The sequence below is a fragment of the Micromys minutus genome (assembly GCF_963924665.1).
Source record: "Micromys minutus genome assembly, chromosome: 25".
NCBI classification, from domain to species: Eukaryota; Metazoa; Chordata; class Mammalia; order Rodentia; family Muridae; genus Micromys; species Micromys minutus.
Window position 1 is genome coordinate 7,806,706 of NC_137960.1, and position 19,248 is coordinate 7,825,953.

The following is a 19,248-nucleotide window of genomic DNA, read 5'->3' on the forward strand; positions in this document are numbered from 1 at the left end:
AGAGAGACACAGAAATAGAGCCCCGGTAGTCTGGATGTAACCTCCATAATGATGCTGGAACCCTGCCATGGGGACACAGTTGAGTAGAAGTAGCAACACAGAAAGGCAGAGTGGGGAGAAGGCACTGTGTGAGGGAAGACTGAGGGTGGTAGGGTGTGCTGAGGATGACAGCCATACTTTTTGAGTTCATCTGCCTCTAATTCCACATGCTTTCATTTCAGAGCAACCCTGAGAATGATGGGTGGTCTGATTTCCTCAGGATCAAGAAAGATATTCCAGATGGAGGTGGTAGTCTAGTTGCTAGCAGCCTTGAAACTCACAAAGGCCAAGCTGCTACTTAGCTCCTTCTCTACAAACCATTTCTGGCAGTGAATAGGACTCCAGGCAATGTCTCATACTGAGATTGTTAAGACAGACAGGGGAAGAAGCAACTGGATGGCTCAGCAGGCATGCCTGGAGACCTGAGTTTGATCCTTGTAACCCAGAGAAAGGCAAAAGGAGAACTGATTCCTACCATTGCCCTCTGACTTCCACATGTACTGTGGTACTCACCCTACCCTGCCCCCACCACACACATACATCATACACACACACTTTAAAAGAAAGACTGCTATTGGCTCCAAATTCACTAACTTTCTTACTGTGATCTACTGTCTGTCATGAGTGGCATGAGGGAGGCAGGACTGCTCTGGCTCACTGTCTGTGGGAACAGAGTTCACTACAGGGAAGAAGAGGCTAACAGGCACAGCATTTCCAAGCTTAGGAGACAAGAAAGATGGATGCTGCGTACATTTAGTCTAATTCCTTCTGAGTCTCAGTCTAAAAACTCCCTCAGCGTCATGCCCACAGTTTTTGTCTTCTAGACCATTCTAGAACCTGTCAAGTTAATAGTATTAATCATCACTGGGTATCAGATCCCCTGGAACTGGACTTACTGATAGTTATCAGCCACCATATGAATGCTGGGAATTGTAAGCGAGTCCTCTGAAAGAGCAGTCAGGGCTCCTAACTTCTGAATCAACTCTCCAGCCCAGCAAGTAATTTTTCTACCCCACTCCCTTTCTTGTTTATTTTTTAATTAAAAAAATTTTTTTTTCCTCCCACTAAGATGGCTTTCAACTTTCACCCTAAGGACATACAGTATTTCTGGCACCTCTGTATGTATCCATTCCCCCTACTTCTTTAGGAAAGTACTGTGACATTATTGTGCTAACATTTTTGGGCACTGGGTTCCCTGTGTCTGTTATCTTTTTTTTTTCTTACAACTTTATTTTAAAAAGAGAAATACATGTACAGATTTTTTAAAGCATTTTGGCAAAAAACTATATGAACATATTTTTGTCAGTACTTAATTCTTTTAGAGGTTTGATAGTATGCATTGAAATCTTACTAGTTACCATAAGCATAAAGTACATGTAGAACAGAACGTAACATGGAAACAGTCAGTTTTCTTGGTGTGTATAGATTAAACATATGATTTTTCAATACCAAAAATTGCCACAAAGCAATAGTCTTAGCTCTTGACTTATTAATGATTTAAGGTCCAGGTGCACCACACTCTGAGAGGGTGCTATACACTTATTTATTTATTTTTCTAAGAAGGACTGAGGCTTTCACTTTTGGCCCTTTTTGTTTCTTGCTTTTTTTGTTTGTTTGGGTTTTTTTTGTTTGTTTGTCTGTTTGTTTGTTTGTTTGTTTTGAGCTTTGTATGGCCTGTGAGCTTCAGAGCTTTCTGGGGCTAGTATCCAATTATCAGAGACTGCATATAATGTCTGTTCTTTTGTGACTGGGTTCCCCACTCCCTTTTTTTTTTTTTTTCCTTTGAGGACATGTATTATAATGTTCTGTGTCTCATTTTGATCAACTCTTTAGGCTGGATACTCTACTGATTAAGTTTAAATGTGTTAATTCTTTCTACTCCTCTCAGATCTGTGTTGGGCCTACTTGTGTTTTATCTTCTTATTCTTTGTGAATTTCACACCATGCACCCCAATCCCACTTACCTCTCCACACCTTCTCATTTGCACTCCACCCTTGCAATCTCCCCCACAAAAGAAAATTAAAAATTAAAATAAGAAAATCTCAACATAGAAGCTGTAGTGTGTCACAGTGTGTCACACAGTGCTCTGTCCACACAGCTTTACATGCAAATGTTCATTGTAATGAATCATTGTCTGCTTCAAGGCCTCTGGCTTCTGCTGCACCATCAATACTGGATTCTCATCTGGATGCCTGTCAGAAATGATGTTGTTGCCCTGTGCCACAGAGATCTTGTGACTCTGGATTCATAGGAGCAGCTCTGAGCAGTTCATAAATGAAGTAAATGCTGGGTTGGGTTAAGTCAGAGCCTTGGATCTGGGCCTGGGTACAAGCTGAGTTGATCAGTGTACCAGCTCTCCCTTACCTACACAACCAGGGGAAGCTCTCCAAAACTGCCAAGCAGCTCACCCAAAGCTGCAGTTGGCAAGGGGCAGGGCCAGCTCTCGAACTGTCAGGCCCTCAGGGTGGGTTTACCTGTGTCCCACAACACCAGGGAGAGCTCTACTGCTGACCAGGCGAGGTGTTGTGCCTGCTCTCCTGAGTGCTACAGCAGGTGAGGGACAGGGACAATTCTCTGGCTCTCATGACCCTGAGGCCAGCTCACAGCCACAAGGTGGCTAGGGGTTGAGGAAGAAGAGGTTATTTCTCCCTCACCCATGCTACCTCAGCCTCCTGAACTCACACTCTTGAGGCCAGCTCACCAGTGTCCCTGACCCCAGGCCCAGCTCCACTGTGCTGCCCAGGCATGCTGCAGAGTCCACTTTCCCAGTGCTGCAGCAGCAAGGAGTGCGGCCAGCTATGACGTGGTTTCAGTGGCAGCACAGGCCTGGACTTCCCCGCAGTCTCAGGAGGCAGGGCAGCCCACTCCCACCAGGCTGTTCCTCTCCACCCTCACATCTCCAGTTTCACCTCTGCTTGTGGTGCTCAACCATTCCCTCCTCTTCCCACAACAGATGCACATTACAGTGGCATTCTGCCCGCCTGCCCGACTGTTCCCTTTTGCTTTTACTTTTCTCTTTGTGCTTCTTTCAACTTGCTTCAGTTTCTTAAGTTCTTTTTCAAAAGTCTTACTGTATTCATTTGTTCATTGGAAGAGCACACAATACAACACATGTGTGGAGATGAGAGAACTCTCAAGGTTGGCTATCGTCAGCATGTGGGTCCTCCAGTGTGGTGACAAGTACCTTTGCCCAATGAACCACCTCCTCACGTCCCCATAAGTTCGTACTTTCTTCTTTTTTATATATGCACATAAGCCTTCTACTAAGTACTAGTTTTAATACAGCTCACTGAACTGTCAGGGTAAAGGTGCTTGCAGAATAGACCTGAAAATCTAAGCTCCATCCCCCGTGGAAGAAAAAACTGATTCCTGAGGATTTTTCTCTGACATGTCACTGTATGCATGTACACACACACGGGGGGGGGGGCGGTGTTAAATTAGCTCATTCATTTTGATGTAATACTCTTATTTAATCCCAAACCATCTGGATTCTATTATGACTGCCCCTCTCACTTTGTGTCTGCATGAGGCATTTACTGACTTCCAGCTTCATTCTACTTACACTAAGAAGACACTCCAGATATGACTCTGCTGTCCAACATCTGTGGAACTTCCCTGATGTACAGTCAATAAACTCACCAATTCTGGTGGATGACCATGTGCTCAGGAAACACACAGACATTCTCTATCTAGACACAGTGTTCTGTGTATTCAGCAGGCCAATTATTCACATCCCTGCTTGGTTTTGGTAATACTGATCTGTCAGTCACTGCCTGTGGAATGCTGAAAGCTCCCTCATCACTGAGTCATTTCTGACACTTTCCTTTAGACTGTGTACTATATCACTTGCCACACTGTCTCTGACCCCTGTCCCGTGTGTCTCATACCTTCCATCTAAGACCATACATATCCCAAAGCACATCCCTTAGAACTGCTCATTGCTCCTAATGGCCTATGGCAGACAGGCTGAAGGTTGTTTGTCTAAAATGTTCTTGAAAGATATTTGGTGGGTGTTATGACCTGAATCTCCACAGGCTTATGTGTTCCCAGAATGGTGGTTTTTGTAGGGCAGGAGGAGGGACAGCAAGAATTTTAAGAGTTGGGGTGTAGCTGGACCAAGCTGATCCCAGTGAGCATGTCTTTGACAGACATGTCCAAACCCTGGTCCCTTCCTCTCCCTGCTTCCTGTCTGCATTGTGGGAGCTATTCTACCAACCCTCCCTGTCAGGAAGAACTAAAAACTCTGAAACTATGAACTTGATAACTCTCCTTCACTTTAAGTCATTGACATCAGGCATTCTGGGACAACAGAAAGGTAGCCAACACAAGAAAGAGAGCATACAGCTCATAATTGGCAGTTAGTTTTTCTCCTAATAAGAAATCCCACTATTGTTCTAAGGGACAACTATCAGTCCATCATATCTCTTTTAAGGCTTTTACCTTTTATCCACCTTCTTCAAGCATTAATAAGTGATTTACTTTTTAAAATAATTGTTTTTATATTTGTGCATGTGCGTGTGCGCATGTGTGTGTGTGTGTATACCACATGTGTGCAGTGTATGCAGAAGTCAGAAGAGGATATTGGAGATTGTAAGAGCCAGAGGACTAGAGAGTGTGTCTCATAGCAGTGCCAGAAGCTACACCCATAAAGTCTCACCAAGATTGCTTAAAAATGAGCTGAACAACAACACACATGGTAGACATGCCAAAGTGGACAGGGGAAGCCCAAGAGGCTTCACCACCACGAAGGAACGACCTACCAGCACTGAGGAACGATGAGAGTGGAGTAGTCTCCTACAGGAAGAGTGGACCAACTGGTCAAAAACCAAATGGTCAGTCCCCAAAACAAGGGACCTTTGTATGGACTGAGCAGGTTGTACTTACTATGTATTTAGGAATATATATGCACATATAAATGTGTATAACAACAATTAATTTATTAAAAAAGAGGCCTTGAATTTGAAAGAGAGCAGAAGGGACAAATGAGAGGGAGTAACATGAAAGAAAGAGAGGAAGGAAATTACATAATTGTATTATTATCTCAAAAAATAAAAAAATTTTAATCCTGAAAGGATAGTTCAAGAATTCATTAAAGACTTAACTGAAGTAAGAAATTCTGGAAACTTGTTTTCTCAATAATTCTCCAGAGAAATATAGCCAAAAAGATGTGAGGATGGATGAGTGGCTGGGTTAGTGAAAGAATAGTGAGAGTAAACAAAATTAACTCTAAAGAATGGTGCACACAGCAACAAAGACTGCAGAGTACCAAATCAGTCAGGAAATGGAGACCCAGGAGAAACAGCACACAGCTCCAGGTCGGAAGCTGTCAGACTTAGGACTAGCACGAGCATTTCTAGGGAGGCAGGAGAGCACCATACCGCAGCTCAAACAGCCTTTGCATCCTGATCAGGCCTCCACTGACTGGGCAGAGCTCACTGCACCGGTCAGTCTACTAGCTGCAAAGCTAATCTCATCTCCAAACATCTTCCCAAGTGTGTGAGAACACCTAACAACTGTGTGGATACAGTGGCACAGTCACAGCGACGTACAAATTAACACCACTGAATCCAGCCAGGCAGATGGAAGTAAGCCTTCAACTCAGCAAGAAATCAGCCTGGCTGTTCAATCTTGAAGAGACTTTCCTCCATTACACTCACAGGTCACAGAAACACATTTTCCTAATGATCAGAGGTAGGAGAACATCTCCACTAAGTGCCTTTGGGAGTTTTCTATTAGGTCATTACCAAGATTCAAACTTGGGCTTATCTCGTGTCCTCTAAGCCCTGGGCCACAAAATCTGAAGGTCAAGTGTGAGAAACAGGTTCAGTTATACTGACATTTACACCTCTAGTCCCAGCACACACAAGCTGGAAGTAAAATTAGGCTGCAAAGCAAGCAGTTCTCAGCTAATCTCTGTCCTGCTTGAGCTTTATTATTTAAGTACAATTCATTGTTCAAAGAAGCATTTTTAACAAAAATTTTCTCTCTCAGTTCTTGGTTCAAGGAAAAAAGCTGGCCAGTGATCTGTTCCCTCCTACTCCTGGCTCCCAAGTCAAGGCCTGAAAGATGGACCACAAGACCTGCAGGTATTAGCCACATGAGATGCTGGTGGCTCAGAACAGGGAGGAAGTGGCAGCTGCTACACCAATCCTAGGTATGTTTCAAAAGCACAGTCATCAGTCTCCCAAGCAGAGTAGATCTTGGTGTGACTGATAAAAAGAAATCAATAGGCTGATACGTTGAGAAGGAAACTTGACTCACTGAGACTGGGTAGAATGTGGTAAGGGCTGGTGTGGAAAAGACTGGAAGTTTGGTGTAAACATTGGATGCGAATGTCTATTTGGTGTGCCTGTGGATTCATCAAACAGAGCTGGCTCCGAGTCTAAAGCTCTGGAAATCTGAGCTGAAGACATAGGTCTGTAGATCTCACCATGCTTCAGATCACTCAGGAAGCAAGTAGATGTAAGATGGGGCGTGAATGACATGCGCATATCAGCAGTGTATCCGGGGAATGCAGCACCACAGCCACAGAGGGATCTAACACTAGTCTGCATTAGCGGTTGCATAACATGTGGTCACCACCCCAACACACATTGTCCTCATCAGCTATGTGCTAGAGCTCTGTGCCAGTTCTGTGGCTTAAGAGGAATGTGAAGAATCTGGACCCAGCCTGGGAAAAAGGCAGCCATGTAGATGAACAAATGAAAGAAAATGAAACCCAGCAAAGGTTAGAAGGAATGAGATGGGCTTACCAGATAGGCACAGCAGCAACTGGTCCTGTTCTCTGAAGCACAGGGTCTGAAAACTCAGAAGCAACGGCTTAGGTCAAGCAAAGAAAAAGGAAGCGAGCTTCCCTTGAAGCACAAGATCCTTAGATCAGAAGTAAAAGGGAGAGCTAACAGTTACTGTATTAGATGTAAGACCCTGAGGTGGATTCCCACTGTCCAGATCAGAGAAGTGAATTCAACAGATTAGATCAGTTTATCAGTAAGTAAACTTTGATTCCCACCTCCATGTAGTGAGTCTAAGGCTGTGCTCTCTCTCTAAAAACATCAAGCTCCATGACAGGGGTTATATGATGAAGCAGAAACTGATTTCTGAGAGTTAGCAAAATCCTGGCTTCAGACCTTTAAAAAAATATTAGAGATTCTGAGCAAAACTGAATACATCTTACAAAGTGGATCTCCCTACAGACAGAAGAGTACAGGCAGCCAATCTTCAAATTCTTTCCTGGCCTGAGGTCAGAAGGTCAGGTCCTGAAAGCAGGAACACAGGCAGCAAGCACAGCATCAGTTTTCCAGGTAGCCAACACTCTCCTATTTCCCCCACTTCATGATAAAATGTGTTCTCAGCTTTCTACACTTCAGGGCAGTGCTGGGGAAGCAGCTTTCTGAGCACGCCTGGAGCCCCAGGTGCATTACCAGTACCATCACCAGTACCACCACCACCACTACTACCAGTACCAGCACCAGTACCACTACTAGCACCAGTACCACCACCACCACCACCAACAACAACAATACCACCAGCACCACCACCAGCACCACCACCAGCACCACTATCACCACTCAACCAGCCCTCAAGGTGTGGAAGGCCTAGAATGCACCCTAGTAGTAGGTTGTCAAGCTACACGCTACATTTTAAAGGATGCTAACAGAAGATATACTCCTGCCTGAGACAAAACTTCTTCCTTGTAAGTACAGCCAGAATATTCATATTTGTGCTGGTTCAAGACCCAATGCCACAGATTATGCACATGACATAAACTGCATCTCAGCACAGGGATCTCCAAACTCAGAGAAGCCACATCTCTTTACATGGGTAGTAGTGTGCCTGACCTGTGCCGTGGAGTTAAATACCTTCATTCAAAACACTTTCTGTTCTGGAGGGGGGGGTGTTCACTCTATATATGCCTCAAAAGGCAGCCAAAAGCCAAGGAAGCCATTCACCCTGTCCCTAGACATACAGACACAGAGCACCCCCACATACCTGGGCCCTTGGCTTGGACCTCACTATCGCGAACGTTTGATTCTCCCCTAAATGAACTACTGAGTCAATCCTTTCTAAAAAGGTTTCTTTTTGGTATTAAGTAACAAGTTATTAAGTGGCAAATCCATGTCAGAGGACTTGGAAACAACCAAAATAACCTGGAGAAAAGAGGATAGCTGGAGGATTTATGTACTCAAGATGACACCATCAAGATTGATTCAAAGCACATTCAAAGGTTTCTAACACTTAGGTCTCAAACCAGGATAAATGGCTAAGATACCTTAGTCAACACATCAACTCAGACCCAGGTCACCAGGTTTTCCCGGCATCCCTCAGTCCCTTCCTGTTACAGGGATCTGGCTGGCATAACGCATCCCCTACTTTAATATTCTCCATCCCAAGGACCGGGCTGAGTTGCCTTCCCCAAGCTGCTCTTCACTATATAATCCAGCCATTTTGGCTATATTGGTCCTATTTTTACCCTTTTTCCTTTCTGTTGGCCTCTTGGTCTCTCCTGACTCTCCTCTCTTGCTTCTCCTCACAATGGCCTGGTTCAGGGTCCTGTTCACTCTGGACTCTTCCAATGTCTCTGCCTCTAGCTACTATGCTCTCCCTCATATCTACAATAAACCCTCTCCTCCACCATACCTAAGGGTGGTTATATGCTTTTTTATTCCATTTCTTCATCCAATCACCACTAGTAATAATGATATAGTGAGGTACCAAGGCAGCCCTACTGGAATATCTAAACCTAAATGGAACAAGCAGACCAAGAACTATGAAGACAAACAGCTGATACTGTATTCTCTGTTGGAGACGTGCAGAACAGTTGGCAGTGAAAAAACATGAATGTGCATCTTCCACCTGACCCAGCCATTCTGTGCCTAGGAGACAGATAGATACCCAAGAGAAATGCCAGCACATCTTCATGCAAGGAGACGTCCAGCATCTGTGTTTGCAACCATGTCAAAGCTGTAAACAACCAAAAAGGTTCATCTGCATAATGGGGCAGTGTGTAACTGGAAGCAGTGCACTAGTAAGATACAATCACTGTAAAACATAGAAACTGAACTACAGTGTAGAAAAGAGGTGAACAGCTCTCTGGAAAGTGAGAGGCAGGTGGAAGTGAGGGGAAAGTGTCTTGTGCAGTGATACCTGTGACTTTGACTATGGTAATGGTCTTATAGGTAGATATTTATATGCAAATAATCAGTTTCTCACTTTAGATGCAGTTATTGGATCTCAATAAAACTATTAGAAAAGAAAATATTTACATTAAGAGTATCTAAAGTTCAAAAGCAGATTAATTTGAGTTATGAAAAATTCATTTTTGTCACTTGAATATTTGAATGATATGTATACTTTTAGGCTTTACAATTATGGTGAAATTGGAACAATACTTTAGGTAAAGAGAAACCAGAAGGAAGCAGTAAGATAGGTTTTATTTATTTACAGCTCTGAACTTACAGCTCTATGGAACTTCGAATGTCTGTGTCTCACTTTGTCTAGACTTCTGGGCTCCTCCTTCCCTGTCTACCACTATCTACTATTCTGCTTTCAGACAAGGAGCATGTTGGTGCTGTTTCATAAAATAATCTTTGTGTCAAAGATCACAACTGAACTAAAAACAATATTTAAGAAAAATCACTATAAAGTACTGACATACCAAATGGCTTTCTAAAGTGGGGAGTGATTTGGGAGAGGAGCAGGGACAGCCATTGATAAGCCAGTGTCTGAGAGAACCCAGATCTGAATGTTGCCACTCTGAAAGAATATTCCTCTTCCATCCCTAGAAGCCACCCCAACACAGAGAAACTGTAACTTGCCAAGTTATTCTGGCAATGACTCCTGCTTTCTAACACACCAATAGCTCCTCCAGCTATGGAGGCAGAGCATATGACCAAACCAGAACAAATCAGAGTACTCCTTACCACTCAAAAGCCACCACAGCAAAGGGATAAATCCAGGACTCTCACTGATGTATTTCAAGCCTTTTGAATTGATGCTCACATTGTACAGGGACATCAGCATTAGGCTGAAATGCAAAAGAATACAGTGTTGACATGCTGAGCTATCCACATTGTATTTCACCTTGAATTTATCTCCTACTCTAAAGGACCTAGACATTTTTACATCTCATATGTCCAATGATGACATCTGGGTAGAACATTTACAAAGTGGAAGAAGACATGATTAATGGTTTTCATCTACAGGAAGCTGTAATGGGAAGCTTTAGCTGTAGCACTGTGGCATCGCCCTCTGTGTATTGAACCTCAGGCAGAGTCTCATGGGAAACCTCACAACCCAATGTCTCAGCCCTTGTAGTGCCAAGCCAGCATTTGCATTCAGGCAGCCCTCAGTAAGTGTACTGTGTTCTTGAGGTTCAATGACACCATCTAAAATCTAATCACAGGTTTTATCCAAAGAATACATGGTGACCTGGACGGGAATGGTTCATAGGTTCATGTTTGAATATCTGGTCCCCAGTTGGTAGAACTATCTGGAAATAATTAAAAGGGATGGCTTTGTTGGAGCAAGTGTCCCACTGGGAGTAGGCTTTGTGGTTTCAAAAGACTTGTGCCATTCCCAGTGTGCCATCTACTTCCTGTTTATGGGATGAGATGTAGCTCTCAGCTGAGGATGCACTGCCTACCTGCTGCCTACCTGCTGCCATGTTCCCCACCTTGATCGTGATGGACTCTCATCCCTCTGGGACCACAACTCAAGCTCCTTTTATAAGCTGCCTTGGTCATTCTGTTTTATCACAGCAACAGACAGTAACTAAGGCAGAGGGTGACACTGGAGTGGACTGACTGCCGTGCCAGACTTGACCATGTGGGTCAGAGGATATGGAAGGCTTTGAAATTCTGGACTAGAAAAATGGTTGACTATTGTAAGCAGAGCTTAATGGGCCATCCTAGCAGGAACCTGAACGCCAATGCTGAGTGCAACAAAGACCGTGGAGGTCAGGCCCAGGCTTTGGAGGGGAACACTAGCAGGAGCTAGGCTAGAGACCATTCTTAGCTACTTTGATCAAGAATGTGGCTCTCATTCTAAGAACCTGACTGAAGCTCAACTAAAAAGGTAATTTCTTTAGTAAAGGAGATTTCAAGGCAGCCTGTTACTGACTCTGTCTTCTTATTAGTAATCAATTATGCAGATCTACAATGAAAAAAAAAACCAAGCAGGGCAAAGAAAAATACAAAATGCATAGTTTGAAGAAAAATGAGAAAAATGTAGGAGCCAAAGCTTGTGTTGAAAGAGATGAGAAGATGAAGAAGTCTGAATCACACTGGAATAAAGAGAGGGATGTCCTTAGGGCAAAACTCCACTCAGATAAGCTTCTAACTTCTGAAAGGAAAGGGCCTAAGGAATTTTCTCCTCCTAAAAAGCAATAACAAATCAAAGCTACTGCAAAGGTGATTCTAGAGGAGCAAGGTTCACCCCACGGTGGTAGTCAAACTTGGCAGTGTCATGTATGTGATGTCATGAGGGACACACCAGTAAAGGATCATGAAATCTTCCTTTGTGGTTACAGATTGCTGCTTAGGTCAGGCCTGTGTCAGGAGACTCCCTGCATGGAGGCCCTCAAAGGCTATCATGTGAAACTATAAAAGTGAAGTCTAGATTGCATCAGAGATCCCAAGATATGAAGATGTCAGAGCCATGAGGATCTGCCAAGAAGAGCTGCAGACACAGAATGGAACCAGCCCATGCACAAGATGTGTGTTATAGGCAGCAAAGCTGGCAGGAAGAAACATCTAACTAAGCTCTTTGACATTTGACACAGCGCTACAGGATTTGAAGTATGCCCTGCCGGGTTTCAGTTTTCCTTTGGTCCAGCATTTCCTAACTAGGCCCCTATTCCTCCATTCTGGGATGGTAATGTATATTCTGTGCCACTGTAAATTATTATGAGCATATAATTTGCTTTTTGATTTTACAGAAGGTTACAGTTAAGAGGCTGCCTTGAGTCTCAGTAGAGATTTTGAACTTTGGACTTTTAAACAATGTTCAACTAAGACTTTTAGGGACTTTTGAAGTTAGACTAAATGCCTATTGTATTATAATATGGCCATGGGCCTATGGGAGCCAGAGAGGGGAATGTACTTGTTTGAATGAGAATAGCTCATAGTCTCACATGTTTGAATACATGGCCCCCAGTATGGAATAAAACTGTTTGGGATAGATTAGGAATCATGGCCTTACTGGAGAAAGTATGTTACTGGTGTGGGCTTTAAGGTTTCAAAGAACACCTGGTGTGTTCTCTGCTTCCTGTTTGTGGATTAAGATGTGAGCTCTCAGATGAGGCTCCATAACCTTGCCTGTTTGCCTGTTTCCATGTTCCCTGCAGTGATGGACCCTTACCCCTCTGGAACAATGGGCCCAAATAATCCCTTTCTTTTATAAGTTGCCTTTGTTATAGTGTTTTATTAACACAATAGAAAGGTAACTAAGACAGTATGTGACATGGGACATCAACCAGGCCAGGCCAGGCCAGGCCAGATGGCATAGATCCCAATATATCACAACCCCGTCTTCTGAACAACCAACAAGGCAATGGCCCTAGCAAAATGGATATCACGCACTGTTCTGAACAACTGCCAAGTCAAGTGTCCATAGAAGCTATAAACTGTGGCCCTTTAGTTTCTGGGGGTGCTAAATAATATGGAGACTCCCAGATTCTTCACATTGCTAAGCAATAAAACAGGCCAGACAACAGGTTTGAGATGGCTTCCTAGATAAAAGTGCTTTTTATACAAGTACCAGGAACTTGGTTCAAATCCCCAGAACTTACATAAAGGTAAATGTGGTGGAGCATATCTATAACCTCAGTGCTCCTGCAGCAGGATGGGAAATGAAGGCACAAGAATCCCCAGAAGGTAAGCCAGCTAACCAGGAAATCACAGTAGTAAACAGGGACCCATCTCAAAAAATGGAAGGGGAGGTTGGATACCTGAGATTATCCCATGGCATGTGTACTATGGCATGTACATGCTTACATTCCACACAGATACCATACAAACATACACAAAGCTAGATAACAGCTGGAGTGTAATTCAGTGGTAGAGTACTGTAGGTTGATGTCTATATGCAGGTGGGCTGAGACTAGTTAGGTAAAGGCAATATAGGATTGGACAGTAGAGAGTAGGGCACAGACGAAGTTTTGGTAAGGGAGAGAAGGAGGGTGTCCTAGTCAGGGTTTCTATTCCTGCACAAACATCATGACCAAGAAGCAAGCTGGGGAGGAAAGGGTTTATTCAGCTTACACTTCCACATTGCTGTTCATCACCAGAGGAAGTGAGGACTGGAACTCAAGCAGGTCAGGAAGCAGGAGCTGATGCAGAGGCCATGGAGGGATGTCACTTACTGGCTTGCTTCCCCTGGCTTGCTCACTTGCTTTCTTATAGAACCCAGGTCTACCAGCCCAGGGATGGCACCACCCACAATGGGCTGGGCCAGGGATGGCTCCACCCATAATGGGCTGGGCCAGGGATGGCTCCACTCACAATGGGCTGGGCCTCCCCCCTTGATCACTAGTTGAGAAAATGCCTTACAGCTGGATCTCATGGAGGCATTTCCTCAACTGAGGCTCCTTTTTCTCTGTAATAACTCCAGCTTGTGTCAAGTTGACACACAAAACCAGCCAGTACAGAGGGAGAATCAAAATGAAGACAAAGGAGGTCTAGACCCTGGTGGTCTTAATTGGCGATAGGTAGACATTATTATTTCTAAGGTTTTCTGTGGGTTAATTTGTTTTATCTAGGTGGGTGGTTTACATCTTTGTCAAATGATTGTAAGCTTATTGTGTGGATATAGTGTGGATTGAGAATTTAACATATAAATTGATAAATTATTGATTATTGAGTCATGATTTTACTGGGCTGTGGAGAATATGAGCTAAATTCCTGGCTGGCAGGGAGACAGCTAGGAGAGGACTGCTCATAGTCTGCCTGGGCCTGAGAGTACTTGGGGACAGTGTGGAGCTGCAGAGATAAAGATACCCTGCAGTGCCATGTGGCCCTAACGGTGCTGGCACTAGAGTGGGATAAAAGGTTACCACTTTTTTATTTACTGCAACAGAGCACTACCTAGCATGCCAAGGCCTTCCTGGGTAAGGGACCTATTTTGTAACTTTATGTACATTTTGACACAGGACATTTACATCCATATGAACTTGAACGCTGCAACCCCTATTTCTTTCTGCCCAAATTCTTTAATGACAAGACTTCATTTTAAACTTGCCAGTGAACTTGCAAGTAATTAAAGGGACATCTCTTTGATCCAGTAGAAAGTGCGAAGCAAGTACAGACCATGACAGGTTTCAGAAGCTGAGAGCTTCCATTAGAGTGCCTTCATGTGGAAAGACAGAGAGAGCCCCAGACAGACATAGACAGAGTGAGAGATCCTGCTAAGAAGCAGAAAAGAACAAACTTTCAAGCCTGGCATGAACTCCTACTGTCAGCAAGCCTTAAATGCTCACAAACCAATGACAATATACAGTCAGCCAGAATGGGAAATTCCCCAGTCTTCTAGATATTAAAGATCTACCTGGTCTTCCAAAAAGCACAGATACAGCCCTTACAAATATTAGCTTGTATCACAGACTACTGAATAGTGCATGAAAAACCAAGACTGAACAAGTCACAGCCAACATAAGAACAGTAGGAAAGCCAGAACCAAACAGTTTTCAGGCATTAGAGTTAACCCCAGAACAGAAAACAGATATTTTGATTAGGTAGGGAAAAAATTGTTATTTCTTGGTTTTGCAAAGGACAGAATCTAACTATGTAGTTCTCGGTATCTTGGAACTAGAAACAGACCAGGCTAACTTTGAATTCACAAGAGGTCAGCCTGCCCCTGCTTCCTGAGTGCTGCGATTAAATGTGTGCACCACTAACATCCATATAAACTAAGAGAAACTAAAACATGACCAGGAAGCTAGGGGTACTATTATAAATCACCAAGCAAAACAAAACAAGTAAAACCTAGATCAGCAGGATGTCTCAGTCAGTTATGTGCTTGCTATACAAATATGAGAACCTGAGCTCAATACTAACTCCTCATATAAAAATATAACCATGAAGGGCAGTTGAGGAAAATAGCCAACAGCAACTTCTGCTTCCTACACATACATGAGTACACACAAACAGGTACATACACATATAATGAAAAAAAATCTCCTTAGCAAACCTTATAAAACTAAAAACTATTGTAGGCATATATTTTTCACAACCTACTTTAATAAGGGTTCAACCTTCCCTCTAGCCCATCACCCACCAGAGGTAGTAGAAAAGAAAGATTATTAGGATATAGGGGAAGTGGACCTGTTTAGAAATAGTTCTTTGGGGTGATTCCAATCTTTGATGTTCTAAGTCCAGTCCACTAGCAAACACCAAACACAAACTAGCAGCTGCAGTCCAGTCCACTTGGCAGACACCAGACACAAATCAGCAGGGGCAGTTCAATCCAGAAAAAACCACAAAGACTCAGCCTGAGTTCACAAAAGTGGCAAGAAGCCCCAGGAATCTCACAAGAAGTTCTTGGAGAGTTTCTATGATGTCACCACAAGTGAATGAAGCTCAGCAATGCAATGAAAGGCAAACCAACACATGTGCACCCTCACCAAAAAAGAGCAAGTAAAGCAAACCAATGCTGGAGCTCCCACTGTTTGTGGGATCACATTTATGTATTATTCTAAATATCACGTGTCCTTTCACATGTTTACTATAGCAAACCATCCTTCCACCTGTGTCTGCTATAGCCAAACATCCTTTCACACATCTACTTATCAAAACATCATCATAACCTGAGTCTCCAAAGAAACCAGAAACTTACACTTTAAACTATAAATACTGGAGAGAAGGCTCAGCAGTTAAGTACAGTGGCTGCTCTTGCAGAGGACCTGGTTCAGTTCCCAGAACACATATAAAATGGCTTACCATCACATATAGCTGCAAAGGATCTAATACTCTCTTCTGAACTCCACAGACACCTGTACTCACGTGTATGTGTCCACCACAGACACGTAACTTTTTAAGTAAAAAAATAAAATCATCTTAATAATAAACAAATAGTTAATTCCAAAACCTGGACACATGAAAAGGAAAAACATAAACAAAGTAAAGCAAAACAAAACAAAAAGACTTTTCAAGAAATGAGGAAATGGCCTTCAGATTGGAACATATATAGATATGCATCACAATCCAAGCACAGTATACCAAAACCAGAGAGTTCCAATGTGTCAGAATAAAGGACACTATCTACAAAAGACATCCCAAAGCTGGACTCTCAGCATCAAAGATAAAAGCTAGGGCTGAGGAGATGGCTCAGTTGGCAAACCACTTTCTGTACAAGCCAAAGTGTGTTTGAACCTCTATACTCCACATAAAGCTGGACATGGTAGGACATGAGTTCTGTGCAGCATTTTACCAAGTTTACCTTCCAACTTGGAGGGAAATTTCTTAAGACATAGGATGTAGATCAAGAAACAGAGCAGAATCAAATAGATCTCTCTGAAATAAAATAAACTTTTAAAAAGGCATATGATGTAAGGGAAAGGGACAATATGATATTCTAGAACATGATGTTTACAAGGAGGTGAAAAGACAGATGTTTGGGGAGTACTGGGTAAAATACTATCCTGCAGGGAAGCCTATTAAGACAGGAAGCAAATAATTCAAAAGAGCTTCAGGAAGTCCCCAAAACTGGGCCCATTTCTTCCCCAAGAGTACATAAGCATTCAGAGTGCTGAGAGTCACTCTCAGACAAGCCAAGCTGCAAAGATAACTCTGAAACCAGCCCAACAACCTGTAAGAACAAGAACTGCCAAACTATCTAGAAGAAATAAAAAGTGGCTGAACTGCCTAGAAGAGGCTCAGCCCAACCGAACAACCTGGAAAGAATGCTCTCCCTCCTGCTGAGTGCATGCAGGCTGCGCAATGCCCTGTCACACATGGTGGAGTGGTTCTGGTGATACAATTGCCTTTGAGTCATTTCTGCTCTATAAGTAATCCATATTCCTGTAAGCACCCTTGATAAAATTCACTGGTTCTTCCAGCTGGACTTTGATGGTATCTGCACTTTGGTCTGTTTTGGGCTCCCTATACAACAGTAAACCTGTAGTCGTCATTCCTACAGGGGGATGAGAAGCAGACACAAAAGAACCTCTAAATGTATGGGTCAGTTTCACACATCAGAAAGAAAAAACAGATAACCTGTCTCAAACAAGGTAGAAAACAAAAGTAACACTTGAGGCCCCTACATATGTATTATAGAATGCTTGCCTATATCTACACACATGAACATGCACATACACTGTACACACACATTACACACAAAGTTTCTTTTTATTTTTTAAGATAGATGCCAGAGGGCAGGTGATGTGTGCTTTTCAAGGGAACTGAAAAAAAACAGTGTAACCTCAGAATTAAAAACCTATCAAAAATATTTCCAGCAAATAATACAAAAGAAATCTCAAGAGAATTGTCGTCAAAACAAACCTTAACTACAAAAACCTGAAAGAAGAACTTCAAAAAAAAGAAAAACTAAAATGACCTCAGAAGATAGTTCTGAGCTGCAAGAAATGGGAAAGGGAACCACGGTATAGAAATCCAAACAGAGAAGGAAACGCTGTGGGGAAAGGCAGCAATAATGATGTCTAACATGGTGACTAATACGTGTCCTACAAAGCAGGGACAGTCTCCAAACACATGTGGACTGGGAGGCGAGAACTAAATCAGCCTGAGGTCCTTCTACTGTTCAGAAGAGAAAGGTAGTCATTACTTTCAAGTAAATACCAAATATATCCAAGCATGCTCTAAAGAGAAGCTGGTTCTGAGTAGAGGTCAACTTTTAATATCCTAAGGAGGAAAGTAAACTCAGAGAAGAGAGGCATCTGAGGACCAGTGTAAAGAAACAAAAAAAAAAAAAAAAAAAAAAAAAAGGAAAGGGGGATAGAGCTATTGAGGGGAAAATACCAAGTAATCCAAATAAAAACCAGACAAAACGAAAGGAATAAAGCCAAGGATTTCAATAGCTGGAAATGTTAGTAGACAGGATTATCTTGCCAAAAGGCAGATTGCTAGACGGGTTTACATCACAACCATACAACATACCTAAAACAAAAGTTCACACAAAGGATTAAAGCAAAGGAACAGCAGAAGACACATCAAGCAAACACTGACAGAGAGGGAACACTGAGGACTACTTAGTGCCAAACACCCTCAGGAAGCCATCACTCTACTGTGGCAGGCATCTAGACTTGCTCCTCAAAGAGACACCACAGGAAGATGCATAAAGGCACAACAGACAAAGGCACAAAAAGTTGTCCTCTGGTATCTGACCTTCACATGCATGCTATGTTTAAATATATACTGTGTTAAAAAGCTCACCAACAGAACTGCAAAGCAGCCAGTGCCCAGCATCAGGCTCTCGCAGTGCCTAGTGCATTACACAGACTCTCTAACTCACCATGCAATTCATTTTAAAACAGGTTTTAATCGCTTTAAAACAGGATCTGACTCCATACCCAGGACTTTCATCCTCCTGCTTCAGACTGACTTAAAATTATTTTTTAAAGTAAGTTTTCAAACTCCAAGCAATATTTAGAAAATAAAAAACAATGTCTGCAGTCTGGAGAGATCACACAGCAATTAGGAGCACTTGCTGCTCTCCAGAGGAGGAATTCAGTTCCCAGCACCACTTGGGGCCATTCTCATCCACACGTCCTCCAGGGGATCTGACACCACCCACACTAAGTGCACATATTCACATGCTCATAATTTAAAAAATAACCTTCTCCTTCCAGCTATGAAGAATGTCTCTATTAAAATAAGCCAAATAACTAACTAGGAGTTGCAAAGCCCAACCAACTCCATTTTTGAAGCTCCAGGAGCTACACTCCAATTCCCAAAGGAAAAGCACAAAGTCCACTTGAGCAAACATTCTATGGCAACCCCCCTCACCTAACAACAGTCAGTCAGGCTATAAGGGCAGGGTCAAGGTACATGTAAAACCTAGCCATCCTGCATGTCAGGTAGCTTTGCCCCTGTGTTTGCTTCCTGCAGATTATGCCAGAAATGCAGGTTTTAAAATATTAACTTGCTGACCCGTATGGAAATTCCCCAAGCTTGTTGTAACCACAATAAATACTCTGCACCCCTAGACTCGAGGCTCTCACTTCTGACCTGCTGCGACAGTGTCGGTGAGAGTCCTTG

General features: G+C 42.9%; 1 protein-coding gene across 3 annotated transcripts in view; it reads right to left on the reverse strand.

Moving 5' to 3' along the window:
• The window catches only part of HSF2BP (heat shock transcription factor 2 binding protein), an 80,316-nt gene that overhangs the window by 24,674 nt on the left and 36,394 nt on the right, over nt 1–19,248 (reverse strand). For all 3 annotated transcript variants that reach the window (XM_080938174.1, XM_080938172.1, XM_080938173.1), the window contains one exon: nt 9,961–10,064. In XM_080938174.1, coding sequence (XP_080794300.1) covers nt 9,961–10,064 — 104 coding nt within the window. The remainder of the gene's footprint in view (nt 1–9,960; nt 10,065–19,248) is intronic.